General features: G+C 45.4%; 1 protein-coding gene across 3 annotated transcripts in view; it reads right to left on the bottom strand.

The window, feature by feature from the left end:
- USF2 (upstream transcription factor 2, c-fos interacting) overlaps positions 1-15,951 on the bottom strand; it is a 37,091-nt gene that overhangs the window by 15,405 nt on the left and 5,735 nt on the right. For 2 of the 3 annotated variants that reach the window (XM_040327251.1, XM_040327252.1), the window contains exon 2: positions 13,045-13,170. The exons of the other annotated variant lie outside the window; for it this stretch is intronic. In XM_040327251.1, coding sequence (XP_040183185.1) covers positions 13,045-13,170 — 126 coding nt within the window. The remainder of the gene's footprint in view (positions 1-13,044; positions 13,171-15,951) is intronic. 3 annotated transcript variants of the gene reach the window in all.

Raw genomic sequence — 15,951 nt, 5'->3', positions numbered from 1 at the left:
ATCCGACATGGAATCACACATAGTAAAAAAAAAAAAAAAAAAAAGAAGAAGATACCGGGGTTATGGCGGCTAGCTGCTCCCATAGCATTGGTATTAAAACGTAAAAAAAAGTAAAAGACGTATTTTTACTAAGGGCCGGTCGGCAAGTGGTTAAAATTGGCAAGTATATCCATCCTTCTTATACGGGTTAATCAGCATGTGTGTTAGGAGAGGGGAGAGGGAGCATTTTTAAAAGATTAGTTCGATTTATCCCAGAATTCTCCTTTCACTTCCTGTCCCATAGAAAATTCATCCAAAAGGGAGAGGATCCTAGATTATCACTAGTGTCCCCATTGAAAGATTTGCCTTCTATTCCTATGCTGGTGACAACCCAAAATTGTATACGGTAAATCTCCATTTTTTTTTATTATATACCTAAAACAATATATTTGTGGAATACTCTCCTTTTCTTTTATAACATAACCGGCATATCAAATTTGGATAGGCGGGAGGTGTAATGAAGGTGGGGAATGGCATGTGAACCATTGACTACAATTTAGGGAGGCTAATGAATCCCTTAGATCTCTGTGTAATTGTACAGACCTATAGCGGTGAGGTAGTGAGCGGAGTGTCGGCGGGGATTCCCCCGGCTGATATCACGAGACGTGCGGTTATTGGCTGTGCCGGGCAGGCGTCACGCAGAGACGTACAGGTGCCTGCTCCCAGTAATTGCACTCATACTGAGCCTTTGAAGCCGTTTTCACTTCTAATTCAAGCTGCTGTCAGCTTCCCAATTAATGAGCGGCGCCCTCCTTGCATATAAATCAGCCTGCGAAATGCAGGTTAACCATTCCATGGCTGATCCTCTCCCAAGCATTGGCTGGCAGACCTTACTTCATAAAGAACAAAACATTCTGCTCTGGGATATAAAAGCAGAACTGCAGTCAAAAAAACAACACAATAGAAATGAATAGGCCGTTTAAAGATCAAATAAAACCATCTTTTGCAGCAATATTCACCTTCAATCTAGAGATTTAGCACACACTGGGAAGTGATTTATGTGGATAGTAGAAGGAGGCAGCAGACAGAAATGACACTTGGTGCTCTGGATTGAGAAAGGGACACACTGTAGAGGGATATGCTTTGTTTACATTTTATGTCTGAGGTTAACAACTAGGGTTGTCCAGATACCGATACCAGTATCGGTATCGGGACCGATACCGAGTATTTGCGGGAGTACTCGTACTCGCGCAAATACCCCCGATACCTAAATAGAATACTTTCCCCCCCATTTCCCTCCCCGCCGCTGCATCGAGGGACATGGCTAGAGGGACATTGCTGCATATGTGAGGGACATGGCTAGAGGGACATTGCTGCGTATGTGAGGGACATGGCTGCATATGTGAGGGACATGGCTAGAGGGACATGGCTGCATATGTGAGGGACATGGCTAGAGGGACATTGCTGCATATGTGAGGGACATGGCTAGAGGGACATGGCTGCATATGTGAGGGACATGGCTAGAGGGACATGGCTGCATATGTGAGGGACATGGCTAGAGGGACATGGCTGCATAGGTGAGGGACATGGCTAGAGGGACATGGCTGCATATGTGGGGGACATGGCTGCATATGGGGGGGACATGGCTGCATATGGGGGGGACATGGCTGCATTTGGGGACACATTTAAAAAAAGTATCGGTATTCGGTATCGGTGACTACTTGAAAAAAAGTATCGGTACTTGTACTCGGTCCTAAAAAAGTGGTATCGGGACAACCCTATTAACAACCACAAACCATGAGCCTTTAGAACCACGTTAAAGCGGAGTTCCGCCAAAAATAATAATATTAAAAGTCAGCAGCTACAAATACTGCAGCTGCTGACTTTTAATATATGGACACTTACCTGTCCAGGGCGCCCGCGATGCCAGCACCCAAAGCCGATCTGTCCCTCGACTCTCGGGGTGGAGGCGCCTTCATCTTTGGTAAGGGAATCAGCAAGTGAAGTGGCTTGCGGCTTCACTTCCTGGCTTCCTACTGCACATGAGCAAGTCGCGCTGCGCGATCCCACTAGTTTCTGCTGCCTTCTGGGACCCGTGTATCTCCCAGAAGACAGCGGGGGGATTAGGCAACGGACGTGGCGTAGGTCAACGCGGTGATCTATGCCCGGTAATGGGAGCAAACACCTGCATTACACAGGTATCTGCTCTCCCCCCCCCCCTAAAAGGTGCTAAATGTGACACTGGAGGGGGGAGGATTCCAAAAAGTAGAAGTTCCATTTTTGGGTGGAACTCCGCTTTAAAGCGGAACTATACTCCCCTCCATAATGCCGCCGCAGTCATCTTTTATCAGCTGGCTTCCAGAAATCGAGCGCCAGCCGTTTTCATTGGCCAGGCCAATATGATGTCACTCCCACACGATTGCGCGCGCAGCTCACTGTATGGGGACAAACAGGCAGGTGGGGTTATTTTAATTCAGAAGAGACAAAGCATGTGCCTTCTGCATTAAAAGTTCTGCCTGTTCAGCCATTTTGGTTTCGTACATAAAGTTCCACTTTAATAAAAAATGAATGTTTGGGAACCCCGAATACCCAGGCACTTGGGAGGAGTCCAGCCTGGGCACCATAAACCTTAGTAAACGAGACCGACATCAATATAGAACTATATCTCCGATCTCTAGAAGACGGATCATATGACCAACTGTCTGCCACACCATACAGAAAACTGCACATGATCAGAATCACATGATCGCGACAAAAATAGGCAGATATTTGTGTAGCAAAGGATGAAAATAGTGTGTGTTGTGCTTTGTCCAGGCAGCCATGAGACAACCGAGCCACCGACTACATACAGAGGTGTTTAGCAATAAATGACGTTGGTCTCCGACTACCAGGAACACCATGGGGGAGGGGGGGGGGGGGCTAACACGGTAATGTCCTCTATAGCGGAGGTTTGGGTGTCCGGCTCCACCGATCTTGTCAAGATCATTCCTGATTAAATTGCATTCTTCTGCCAACCAGTCAATTCGAACCAGTTAGTGGCGGTTCACACAGCGACGGCTTCAAAGTCATCCGATTTTGAAGCCGCCCCATACAGCGCAACTTCAGCGCGGCTTGCAAAATGACTTCTGTATGGAAGTCAACGCAAACCGCTCTGAAGTCGCCCCCAAAGTAGTACAGGAATCTTTTTCTGACTTGAGTCACTCCTATTAGAACGATTCCGGAATGGAGCGCGACTTGTCAGGCAGCCAGGTCGCCTTGGTGTGAACCGGCGCCAAGATGTTTTTTTTGCTTTGTTCAATAGCATTCAAGGTCAGAGACGTATCCTCAGATGGTGTTGGGCCGCGACTTCAATCCCCGCCAGCAAGGCCTGCAGTCTCCCCGCCAAAATGGCTTCAGCACACAAGGCCACGGCCCGACGCTTGCTTGGAGACGGCGGAGCAATTCTTGGAAGTAGGGTTGTTCCGATACCGATACTAGTATCGGGACCGATACCAAGCATTTGCCCGGGTACTTGTACTCAGGCAAATGCTCCCGATGCTTCACCCGATACTAGTTCTGTCGGCGGTGATCAGTGCATGGGGAAGTTACAAGCACCGATCACAGCTGTATAGATTTAAAAGTAATTTCTCCGCTTCCCCCCCCCCCCCCAGCTTTCCGCTGCTTTAAAATCAGCAGTGATCGGTCTTGCAACTCCCCCATACACGATCACCACTGACTGTCCCGAGTCCCCCTCCAGCCCCCCTCTGTTTTGCTTCAGTCTCCCTCCATGTCCCCCGCCATGTTTCTCTCTCCCTCCGTGTCCCCCCCGTGTTTCTCTACGTGTATCCCTCCGTCCCGTCCCCCATGTTTCTCTCCCTCCGTGTCCCCCCCTAGTTTCTCTCCGTGTCCCCCGTCGTGTTTCTCTCTCCCTCCGTGCTCCTCCTCCACCCCCTGGAACTGTCACGATGGAGAGCGGAGGTAGGAGGCGGTAAATCCGGCTCCTTACTGCTCCGAATGGACACAGTCAGTGATCACTAGACACAGTCAGTGATCACTGACTCTGTCTATTCACATAACTGAAACATTGTAAACTGTGATTACAATGTTTCAGTTTATGAATGAAGAGAAGCGACTGTCTTCACTCATTTTCAGCGCAGCTGATGCTGCCGAGAAAGGGACTGGGGAACATGTGTCCCTAGTCCCTTTCTCTGTCTCAAAGGGGAGATGTCAGGGGTCTGTTAAGACCCCTGATATCTCACCAAAGCCCCCCAACAGGGCTGAAAAAAAAAAAAAAAAAATTATTGTAGAAAAGAAAAGGAGAAAAAAAAAAAAAAATTATTGTAGAAAAGAAAAAGGAGAAAAAAAAAAAAAAAAAAAAAAAAAAAAAACACACTTGACACGCGAAATCATAAATAAAATAAATAAATAATAATAAAAAATTGTCAGAAATGAAAAACAAATTGTTAAAGAAAAAAAAAAAAAAAAAAAAATGACACGTGCCGCTGTCACATGAGATTAAAAAAAAGTATCGGTATTGGGTATCGGCGAGTACTTGAAAAAAAGTATCGCTACTTGTACTCGGTCCTAAAAAAGTGGTATCGGGACAACCCTACTTGGAAGGCATGATCCAAATGCTGGGGATGAGTAGAGGATCGGAGGCCAGGGCAGGTGCTGTAAGCAGGCAGAGGATGACAGAAAACAGGGGAGGATCCTAGCAGGTAGGCAGGCGCCCCCACCCAGGTACATCTTCTCGCCTCCACATCCTGGCCACGCTACTCACACTTATCCTTTTTCTTAAAGTGAAATATTTACTTCAGCGTTGTTTTGCTTCAAGCAAATGTTTTCTCTTGGCCCTTTTTATCCAGCAATGGCATCTGTAACAGTGATCCAGCGCATATACAGACACGCCACATGTTTTTCTTTGCCAGGTTCTGGGTACCTGGCAGAGACCTACGTGGCATGTCTGTGCAAGCGGCAGAGACCGCACAGCTTGTGTGCACCCAATGTGATGATATTTCCCAGACGGCTACTGCCATTGTTTGTGAGATGTCATGCATGTGCGCACTTGCTGTGGGGTAAAGTAATCCTCGCCTGGGCCGTAGTTTAGAGGAGAAATACAAGTTTTGGCTCCATTCCGTAAGCGTTCACAATTTTAAAACGTGACATCGATTTACTACTGGGCGCAACATCATCTTTCATATTTTACCAAACAACTGTGTATTATATTGTTGTTTTTCTGCATTAAACCCCTTCATGGTGGCAGTACGCAAATATGCAGCCTCTCGGAGGGTGGGCCTTGGCGCTGAGCGACTGCATATTTGCGTACCACACCGCAAACACAGCCATGCCCCGCGCACACGCTCCTGATTGCTGCTTGTGATCAGGAGCTTTCCGATCCTGTGACCGCCATGACAGCCAATCACAGTGGTCACATGATCATGAACTAGAGCGGCACGATTTAGGATAAAAGGAGAATCACAATGTTTTTGCTTAGAATAAAAATTGTGATTCTCTCACGATTCTTGCGATGCAACATCAACTTTCACATTATACAAAGAAATTGGGCTAACGTTACGGTTTCGTATTTTTTCCTTTAGAGCCGGTTCACACTCCCGCGGCACGACTTCGGGGGCGACTCTGCAAGTTGTCCTGAGGACGACTTCAGAGGCGACCAGCAAAACTACTTCTGTATAGAAGTCAATGCTGGTCGCCCCGAGCCACCCCCGAAGTCGCGCAAGAACCTTTTTCTAAGTCGGAGCGACTTGCGTCGCTCCTATTAGAACGGTTCCATTGCATGGGACGCGACTCTCGCCCCAGTGTGAACCGGCTCTTAAAGGGGTTGTAAAGGTACAATTTTTTTCCTAAATAGCTTCCCTTTACCTTAGTGCAGTCCTCCTTCACTTACCTCATCCTTCCATTTTGCTTTTAAATGTCCTTATTTCTTCTGAGAAATCCTCACTTCCTGTTCTTCTGTCTGTAACTACACACAGTAATGCAAGGCTTTCTTCCTGGTGTGGAGAAAGCCTCTTGAGGGGGTGAGCAGACAAGTCAGGACGCTCTCTACTTTGCAGATAGAGAAAGGAGCTGTGTGTTAGTGGGTGTCCTGACACTCCCGCTTGCCCCCTCCCCCCTCAAGAGGCTTTCTCCACACCAGGGAGAAAGCCTCACATTACTGTGTGGAGTTACAGACAGAAGAACAGGAAGTGAGGATTTCTCAGAAGAAATAAGGACATTTAAAAGCAAAATGGAAGGATGAGGTAAGTGAAGGAGGACTGCACTAAGGTAAAGGAAGATAGGTAGAGGGGAAACAAAAAAATATGGGTATAGAAAAATATATATAGGTATAGGGAAAAAAAATTGTACATTTACAACCCCTTTAATTCATTGAAGTGTATTTTTTCCCAAAAAATTACCACTGTGGGAATAAGATGTGACATAAAATATTGCAACAACCACCATTTTATTCTCTAGGATCTCTGCTAAAATATATATATGTATATTTATTTATTATCAAAAGAATGAACTTCGGTCTGTAAATGAAGGCGGTCTACAAATGGTTAAAGGGCTGGGAGATGCTGGTGCAAGGGGGGGTTAAATTTCACTAAAGTGAATATTTTTATTATTATCATTGCGTTTAGAAAAAAAGCTGTGCAAATACCCTGTGACCAAAAAAAAAAAAAAATAAATGTATAAATAATCAACACCCACCATTTGATTTCCGAGGATCTCAGCATAAACACATAAATTATATAAAAAGTTTTTTTTTTTTTTTTCTGTATCTAATGTAGGATGCAAGTGGTTAGGTAACTAGGTATTCTTGCTTGCGTTTGACTGTACAAAGCACAGAAGCCCCGTGAACATTGCGTCTCCCCCCCCCCCCCCCCCCCCCCCGCCCCAATAACAAGCCATTGTTTTCTGAAATGACACGGGCATTGTGTGTATGATCAGCTAATATGCAAACAAAGCCGGTGAAGTTCTTCTGTATAAGAAAGGACACAGCAATCAGTCCATTACTTTCCAGTTAAACTCTTCCTTGCCTCCTGTTACCAAGACACACAATGAAATCTTTACACCAACAACCCAGTGACGGAATTTTACAAGTACAGAGCCAGCAAACAGGCCTCATTGTTGGAGTCGTGTAACTGGGGAGCCCGGCTCCAACAGCGGCCTCCCAATACCATTACAAACAGGATTATTTCTTATACTGTTACAGAGTCTTTTATAAAGGGATTTCTCACTCGCTCAGAGCTGAATAAGAGTTCCAAGTGTTGCCACATTCAGTCTGGTGTCTTATAGGGGGGGCTTTATACCACCGCTTTTCTTCTGCGTGAAGAAAGAACGCAAATGGCGGCAATGTGTGGGTGCAAATTTGCATTGAAATATTAATTCATTCCTATTATATATATATATATATATATATATATAAAAAAAATGATCTAAAAACAACTTCATAAAAGTATTGTCATGAAAGGTATATGAGTGGGTACATTTCAGATCATGTCAGGCTCACTTTAACCACTTAAGACCCGGACCAATATGCAGGTTAAAGACCTTGCCCCTTTTTGCGATTCGGCTTTAACTGACAATTGCGCGGTCGTGCGACGTGGCTCCCAAACAAAAATTGGCGTCCTTTTTCCCCCACAAATAGAGCTTTCTTTTGGTGGTATTTGATCACCTCTGCGGTTTTTATTTTCTGTGCTATAAACAATAGAGCAACAATTTACAATTTACTATTTGCTATAATAAATATCCCCCCCAAAATATATATAAAAAAACATATTTTTTTCCTCAGTTTAGGCCGATACGTATTCTTCTAGCTATTTTTGGTAAAAAAAAAAAAATAATAATCGCAATAAGCGTTTATCGGTTGGTTTGTGCAAAATGTATAGCGTTTACAAAATAGGGGATAGTTTTATTGCATTTTTATAAAAAAAAATTTTTTTACTACTAATGGCGGCGATCAGCGATTTTTTTCGTGACTGTGACATTATGGTGGACACTTCGGACAATTTTGACACATTTTTGGGACCATTGTCATTTTCACAGCAAAAAAATGCATTTAAATTGCATTGTTTATTGTGAAAATGACAGTTGCAGTTTGGGAGTTAACCACAGGGGGCGCTCAAGGAGTTCTGTTTCACCTAGTGTGTGTTTACAACTGTAGGGGGGTGTGGCTGTAGGTCTGACGTCATCGATTGAGTCTCCCTATAAAAAAGGGATCACACGATCGATGCAGCCACCACAGTGAAGCACAGGGAAGCCGTGTTTACATACAGCTCTCCCCATTCTCCAGCTCCGGGGAGCGATCGCGAGGGGGCGGCTAGAAACGAATAGCCTCGCCCTCGTCCCGGATCGCTCCCGCACGATTAACGACCGCCGCATGTCCCGATCGGACCCCCGACCCACGTCTAGGCAGCGACGTGCGGGCACGTCGTTCTACCTGTCCGTGCCATTCTGCCGACGTATATGTACATGCGGCGGTCGTTAAGCGGATATAAATCCTGTATAATAATAATAATAATGATATATACTAGAATTGAATTTTAATGTTATAAACCAGAGTTAAGTGCAGTGTAAATATTACACCCCCCCCCCTCCCTACGAAAACAATAAATAAAAATAAAATCTGTATTAAGAAAAATCTGAAGTCTTCCCTGGAAAGTGCGTCCTCCACACTGCAACTCATCCTGGAACAGAGCGCCCTATGCGGCTGAATGACCCATTTATCTGAGAATTACAAAGCAGAAGCCGGCAGAGCGGCGAGCCGCGCACTCACATGATAAAAGACTATCAGCTAAAACACTAAAAATCCAGAATCAGGCCAACAGGAAACAAAAAAAAAAAAAAAACAATACCAGCTGTCAGAGTGACATGTGAGAGAAAATAGAGGCAGAAATGGGAAGTGATGTCCTCTGGTTTAAAAGGAAAGTGAAGTGTCACATCTCCTCCTGTGTGGTGATACAACAAGTGTGGAGTTATGTAAACAAACGATTGCTGCATGCAGAGCAAACATCATGCGACTGCCACCCAACCCACAGTGCCTTCCACAACAAGGCAGCAAGAGAAAACATACACAAAAGGTGGAGACTGCTGTCCACACTCAGGACTTCAGCTGAAGGACCCGTACACTGCGAGCGTTGGTTTGTGTGTCACTAGGCGGCGGGAGCCGCATGCAGGCAGTCCCATTCATGTCTATGAGGATGCAGCAGCTGTACGGACACAGCTGTCCTGATGTGACAAGGTGAACCTAAACCGACTTTAGGGTCTACACCAGTGGTCACCAACCCCGTCCTCGGGGCCCACTAAGGCTGGGTTCACACTACGGTTTTCCCGTCCGTCAGCCGCATACGATTTCAGTATTGAAAACGTACGGGCCCGGACGGGAAAACGTAGAGATAGAGAATGCATTGCAAATCGTATGCACTCGGATGCATCCGGGTGCGTACGATTTGCTGGCAAAACGTTTTTTAAACGTACGCAAAACCGTGTTCAACCACGGTTTTGCGGTCGTTTTTAAAACAGTATGGCAACCGCATACGTTTTCCTTTAACATTAATGTTAATGGAAAACGCACATATGTGCGGTGCCATACGTTCCCGTCCGTTTCAGCCGCATACGTTTTTTCATATAAATCGTATGCGGCTGACGGACGGGAAAACCGTAGTGTGAACCCAGCCTTACAGGCCGGGTTTGCAAGATAACTGAAATACATCACAGGTGACGTCATTTGCTGCTCAGTGATTGCAGTATTCCAGTCTGCATCTCCCCAAGGTAATACATAAAACCTGGCCTGTTAGTGGGTCCTGAGGACAGGAGTTGATGACGACTGGTTTACACCACAGCATTTATGTCCCCCATTCAGTGTGTTCTACTGAAGGTGCAGGTCAGGCTAGGAGTGCGCCCGGACTCCATATAACCCATAGAAGAGGTGAGCGGCACTGAAGGCACGCACCCCGTATGAGGCCGCCCACCAACACAGCTGTAGCATCCTCATAGACATGAATGGGACTGCCTGCATGCAGCACCTGCTGGTTAGGGAATCACAAACCAGGGTGGATAAAAAAAAAAATCATCAATGATTTTTCTTTTTTATGCAAATTTTTTTTATAAAATACCGTATTTATATTCACTGGCGTATAACACGCACCCTAACTTTAAGAGTGAAGTTTAAGGGGGGGAAAAAATTCCATAGTCCCCTGCGTATAACACGCAGGCACAGTTTACCCTCTATTTTCAGGGTAAAAAAAAAGTGAGTGTTATATGCCAATAAATAAATCTTATTTAAATCCAAAAAATTATTTTAAGTGTAAATGAGAGATCCGAGGTCTTTTTGACCCCAGATCTAACATTAAAGAGGACCTGTCATGCTTTTTTTTTTTCTATTACAAGGGATGTTTACATCCCTTGTAATAGGAATAAAAGTGATTTATTTTTTTTTTTTAAAGAACAGTGTTAAAAAAAAAAAAAAAAACACACTTTAAAAGCGCCCCGTTCCCGCGCGCAGAAGCGAACGCATACTTAAGTCCTGATTCATACCTATGCAGGTTGCATTTTTCAATACACGCTTTTTATCCATCGAAGTCTATGGAACCAAAAACCAGAAGAAAAAAGTCCCTGGCCCTTTCCATAAAATGCACAGATGTGAACCACATCCATAGGAAACACATAATAAATGGAATGTAGTGCGTTTCTGCAAAACTGAAAACGCACTAAAATTTTTTTTAAAAAAATGCATAGGTGTGAACTTTTTTTAAACCACACATGCGAGGTATCGTCGCGATCGTTAGAGCGACAGCAAAAGTCTTCTGCAACTCAAAATAGATAACCTGTAGAAATATTTACACATCGCCTATGGAGATTTTTAAGGGTCAATTTTGAAGAGTGAAATGTTGAGTATCAATTTACTCGCCGTAACATTATCTTTCACAATTTAAAAAAAATTAATTGGGCTAACTGTACTGTTTTATTAAAAAAAAAGTGTATTTAAAAAAAAAAAAAAAAATAATATATAAAAAATGCGTTTGTAAGACCGCTGCACAAATATGGTGTGAAAAGTATAGCAACGACCGCCGCCATTTTATTCTCTAGGGCAGAGGTCTCAAACTGGCGCTCCTCCAAGCTGTTGTGAAACTACAAGTCCCATCATGCCTCTGTCTGTGGAAGTCATGCTTGTAACTGTCAGCCTTGCAATGCCTCATGGGACTTGTAGTTTTGCAACAGCTGAAGAGCCGCCAGTTTGAGACCCCTGCTCAAGAGTGTTTGGGGGGGGGGGGGGAATGTATGGGGGTGCCAAGTAATTTTCTAGCAAAAAAAAAAAATAAGATTTTAACTTGTAAACAACAAGTTTAAAAAACAAAAAATAGACCTGGTCCTTAAGTGGTTAAAACAAATCCACCCTGGCACAAGCCATCGCCCATTCCCAGTATACGGACCTCAACACCTGAGTGTGTGTGTGTGGCCTTATGGCCCATACACATGATCAGAAAATCATACAAAAAATACAAATACATTACATCACTTCCGAATTTTTAGAACTTTAGTAAACTCTTAATTTTTGATATGTGATTAGCATGCAAAAAATAAATAAAAAAAATACCGCACTGGTGACCCCCACAATAGGGATTACATTTTTTTGCAGAAGGGAGTTTAACAAAACACGTGGCCACTCATTAAAATTAGAAGAAAAGAGGTTTAACCTTAAACTACGTAGAGCAGGGGTCTCAAACTGGCAGCCCTCCAGCTGTTGCAAAACTACAAGTCCCATGAGGCATTGCAAGGCTGACAGTTACAAGCATGACTCAAACAGGCAGAGGGCATGATGGGACTTGTAGTTTAACAACAGCTGGAGGGCCGCCAGTTTGAGACCCCTGACGTAGAGGGTTCTTTACTATAAGAGCGGCAAGGATGTGGAATTCCCTTCCACAGGCGGGGGGCATCGATCGTTTAAAAAAACTATTATATAAGCACCTGAACGACCACAACATACAGAGATACACAATGTAATACTGACATATAATCACACATAGAGGATGGACTTGTGTCTTTTTTTAAACCTCACCTACTATGCATGTAACACTCATTCATGGGAGAATCTCATCGTATGCACCAGGCTGTAGCCAGGATGGTAGAAAACACATCAATGTAGGACTAAAGGCCCATCTCTGAGCAAAAATAAATGTTTTCCCCCCCATGCAGTGGGGCTGTACACAGGACAACTGCTTGTTTTCTCTAGAGCAGTGGTCTCCAAACTGTGGCCCCAGGGCCATAGGCGGCCCTTTGCTTGCCTTTATCCGGCCCTTGGGGCACTATCTCACCCACTGATATGAGACACTATTCTGTCATCTGACACCAACAATGGAGCACCATGTCACCCACTGACACCACTAATGGGGCATTATTCCTCCCTATGATACCAGCAATGGGGTAGTATTTCTCCCACTAATACCAGATGTTTACTCCCACCGATACCAGGAAAATGTCCACCCGCTAGCCAAAATCCGGTCCTCCTAGAGACGGAAGGACAATAAACTGGCCCTTTGTTTAGAATGTTTAGAGACTCCTGCTCTAGAAGGGAGCAGAAAGCTCATGCTCACTCGATTCTTTGTCTAACGCCCCCCCCCCCCCCATGGCCCAGTGGTGGACTGTTCCTGGTCTAAGGAACCTGCTCTGGGCGTGATGACGTTGTTATACCTGAAGGGTTCCACATGTACTGGCACTTTAAGGCTGGCTCCACCCAGCAGTGATGACAAGGATCAACAGACGTCAGGATCAGTTCACTTTTTGGAGACCACTGGAGCATGGGGGTGCCAGAGCAGTCTTATGCTGGGAGGATTGGAGGATCGGGTAAGTACATCTCCTCTCCCCTACACAAAAAATGGATAGTTCATTCATGCAGCCCCACTGCATGGGAAAACATTTTTTTTGTTGCCCAAAGCTGGACTTTAACAGACTGGATGATAGGAGTGTGAATATAACCTTACAGCTGAACTCTAGGCACAAAAACTCTCTTCTACATATACCCCTCAATAGCAGGAGGATACAAATACATTCTATGTACACCGCTGTCTTTACAAACCCAGATATTACCTTATAGCAGTGACATCACCAGAGTCTGTGCAGAGAGCTGAGCTGTGGGAGGGGTCAAGCAGGGTCCACCCACTACCAGCTGCCTGCAGAAAGCTACAGGAGGGGGCGGAGATAAGACCAGTCACCCTGCACAAGGAGAGAGAACAGCAGTGAGCGGTCTTTATTACAGGAAGGAAAAGTCGCACACTGGATGACTGCACAGAAGAAGAAGTGGAAGAAATACACAAAGCACACCGAGATTCCAGGAAAAATAAAAACATGACCAATGCATTTAGACAATATCTGCTGCCCCCCCCCCCCCCCCCCCCCCCCGGGTTCGGTACAGGTTCTCTCCTATGTTCCCGTGTCCAAATGTTCAACATTCTGGTAAGCTTGCCGCACATACGAGTTACTAGGGCGCAAAGGGTGTAAGGATGAGTTGCACCGGAGCACACACTACCCACATTTGCTTGAGTTACTACAGCTTAAGGCTAGATTGAGACACATGCGTCTAAATCAGGGGTAGCCAACCTCGGCCCTCCAGCTGTGGTGAAACTACAAATCCCATCATGCCTCGGCTTCTAGGAGTCATGCCTGTGATTGTCAGGGTCTTGCAATGTCTCATGGGACTTGTAGTTTCACCACAGCTGGAGGGCCGAGGATGCCCACCCCTGGTCTAAATCCACCTCCTCCTTTTAACCACTTAACGCCCGCCTATTTACGTCCACAGAATGGCACGGACAGGCAGAAGGACGTATATATACGTCCTTGCCTTCTAGCGGGTGGGGGGTCCGATCAAGACCCCCCCCCGCTGCGTGCGGCTTACCTCGGGGAGCGATCCGGGACGACTGCACGGCTATTCGTTTATAGCCGCTCCATCGCGATCGGTCCCCGGAGCTGAAGAACGGGGAGGGCCGTATGTAAACACGGCTTCCCCGTGCTTCACTGTGGCGGCGTATCGATTGAGTGATCCCTTTTATAGGGAGACTCGATCGATGACGTCAGTCCTACAGCCACACCCCCCTACAGTTGTAAACACACACTAGGTGAACCCTAACTCCTACAGCGCCCCCTGTGTTTAACTTCCAAACTGCAACTGTCATTTTCACAATAAACATTTTTTGCTGTGAAAATGACAATGGTCCCAAAAATGTGTAAAAATTGTCCGAAGTGTCCGCCATAATGTCGCAGTCACGAAAAAAAAAATCGCTGATCGCCGCCAATAGTAGTAAAAAAAAAAAAAAATTAATAAAAATGCAAGAAAACTATCCCCTATTTTGTAAACGCTATAAATTTTGCGCAAAACAATCGATAAACGCTTATTGCGATTTTTTTTTAACAAAAATAGGTAGAAGAATACGTATCGGCCTAAACTGAGGAAAAAAAAATGTATATATGTTTTTGGGGGATATTTATTATAGAAAAAAGTAAAAAATATTGAATTTTTTTCAAAATTGTCGCTCTATTTTTGTTTATAGCGCAAAAAAATAAAAACCGCAGAGGTGATGAAATACCACCAAAAGAACGCTCTATTTGTGTGGAAAAAAGGACGCCAATTTTGTTTGGGAGCCACGTCGCACGACCGCGCAATTGTCTGTTAAAGCGACGCAGTGCCGAATAGCAAAACCTGGCCTGGGCATTTAGCTGCCTAAAGGTCCGGGGCTTAAGTGGTTAAAGAGTGCTCAACGTTCACAACGCTTTTCAGAGGCAATTGACAGGCAGCGAGGAGACAATTACAATTAAAGCCAATGAGGAGAGAAAGGGGAAGCGGGGCGGAGCTCCAGCTTTGTTGCGAGAATGGACACGCAGAGCTGTGGCTCGGGAGCGAGCCAGCCCGGGTGCCTCCATTGCAAGCGGCTTACTGTGGGGGCCACTCAGCAGGAGGGAAAGGCCAAGAGCACCAGCGGGAGGACCAGAGAAGAGGAAGATCAGGGCTGCTCTGTGCAAAACCACTTCACAAAAGCAGGTGAAAAATAAAAACATTTAATATCACATTAAGGCTCTTTGCACACAGGTTGAGCACCCGTCAGAAATAGGTTCAGCGTCCCCTTTGCACATGGGGCTGTCCAGGAGCAGTTAGACCCTGCCGGCGTATTAGTGCGCTCAGCAGAGATGGGGGCAGTGCCAGCTGTGCTACAGGCAACCTGGCAAAGTCTATTGGTAGACTGCGGCTGAAGACGTTGCAAAACGGTACCCATGTTTAGGGCTCTGTGCGTTCGGAGATGAAGGTCCACCTTGGACTGAACGCACAGGGACCCAAACACCAGGTACCTGTCCGGCACAGCCTGCCATAGACTTCATAAACTGCCTGTAGTGTGGCTGGACTCTATCCATGCTGAGCGTTATAAGACGCTAGAAATAATAGGTATAGGGGTGGTGGCGCTGCCTGAGAGTGGTGAATGTAAAATTATATCACGGGTGTTGACAGTGGCTAGACCTCCATAAAAGTTAAAATGTGTGTAAACAATTGGTGTCGGGCACCTCTGTGCGGTGGGGCTCATAGCAGGGGCCCCCGGTAGGTTATAAGACGCTGGCCAGGCCGCACTGCTCCTGTGCAATACCATTCAAGTACAACAAATGTGCAGACCTCACCTGTGACAACCAATATTTATAAACTTGTGCTAGAAAAATAAACAATCATCTCCAGCGATAATCCTCAGACTCTGAATATTAGTAAATATCTCTTTACCTCAACTGTATTATAGTGATAATGTCCTGTCATCAGCGGGAAGGGATGTAGTAATCCGTCTGTATGGCAGCAGAGGACGGGGATTTTATGTTATAATCTCTACCATCAGTAATTCCCCTAAAGTCACCCGTCATTGGAGGAATATCAGTCTCCACCCACAGGACATGTGTGTGTGTGTGTGATAGACATGGCCGGGGGCACACCGAACCCCCACTCTGTGTGTATGTGTATGTGTATGT

Source organism: Rana temporaria, chromosome 10 (genome assembly GCF_905171775.1).
Source record: "Rana temporaria chromosome 10, aRanTem1.1, whole genome shotgun sequence".
In the NCBI taxonomy this organism is placed as follows: Eukaryota; Metazoa; Chordata; class Amphibia; order Anura; family Ranidae; genus Rana; species Rana temporaria.
This window is presented reverse-complemented; position numbering and strand designations above follow the sequence as displayed.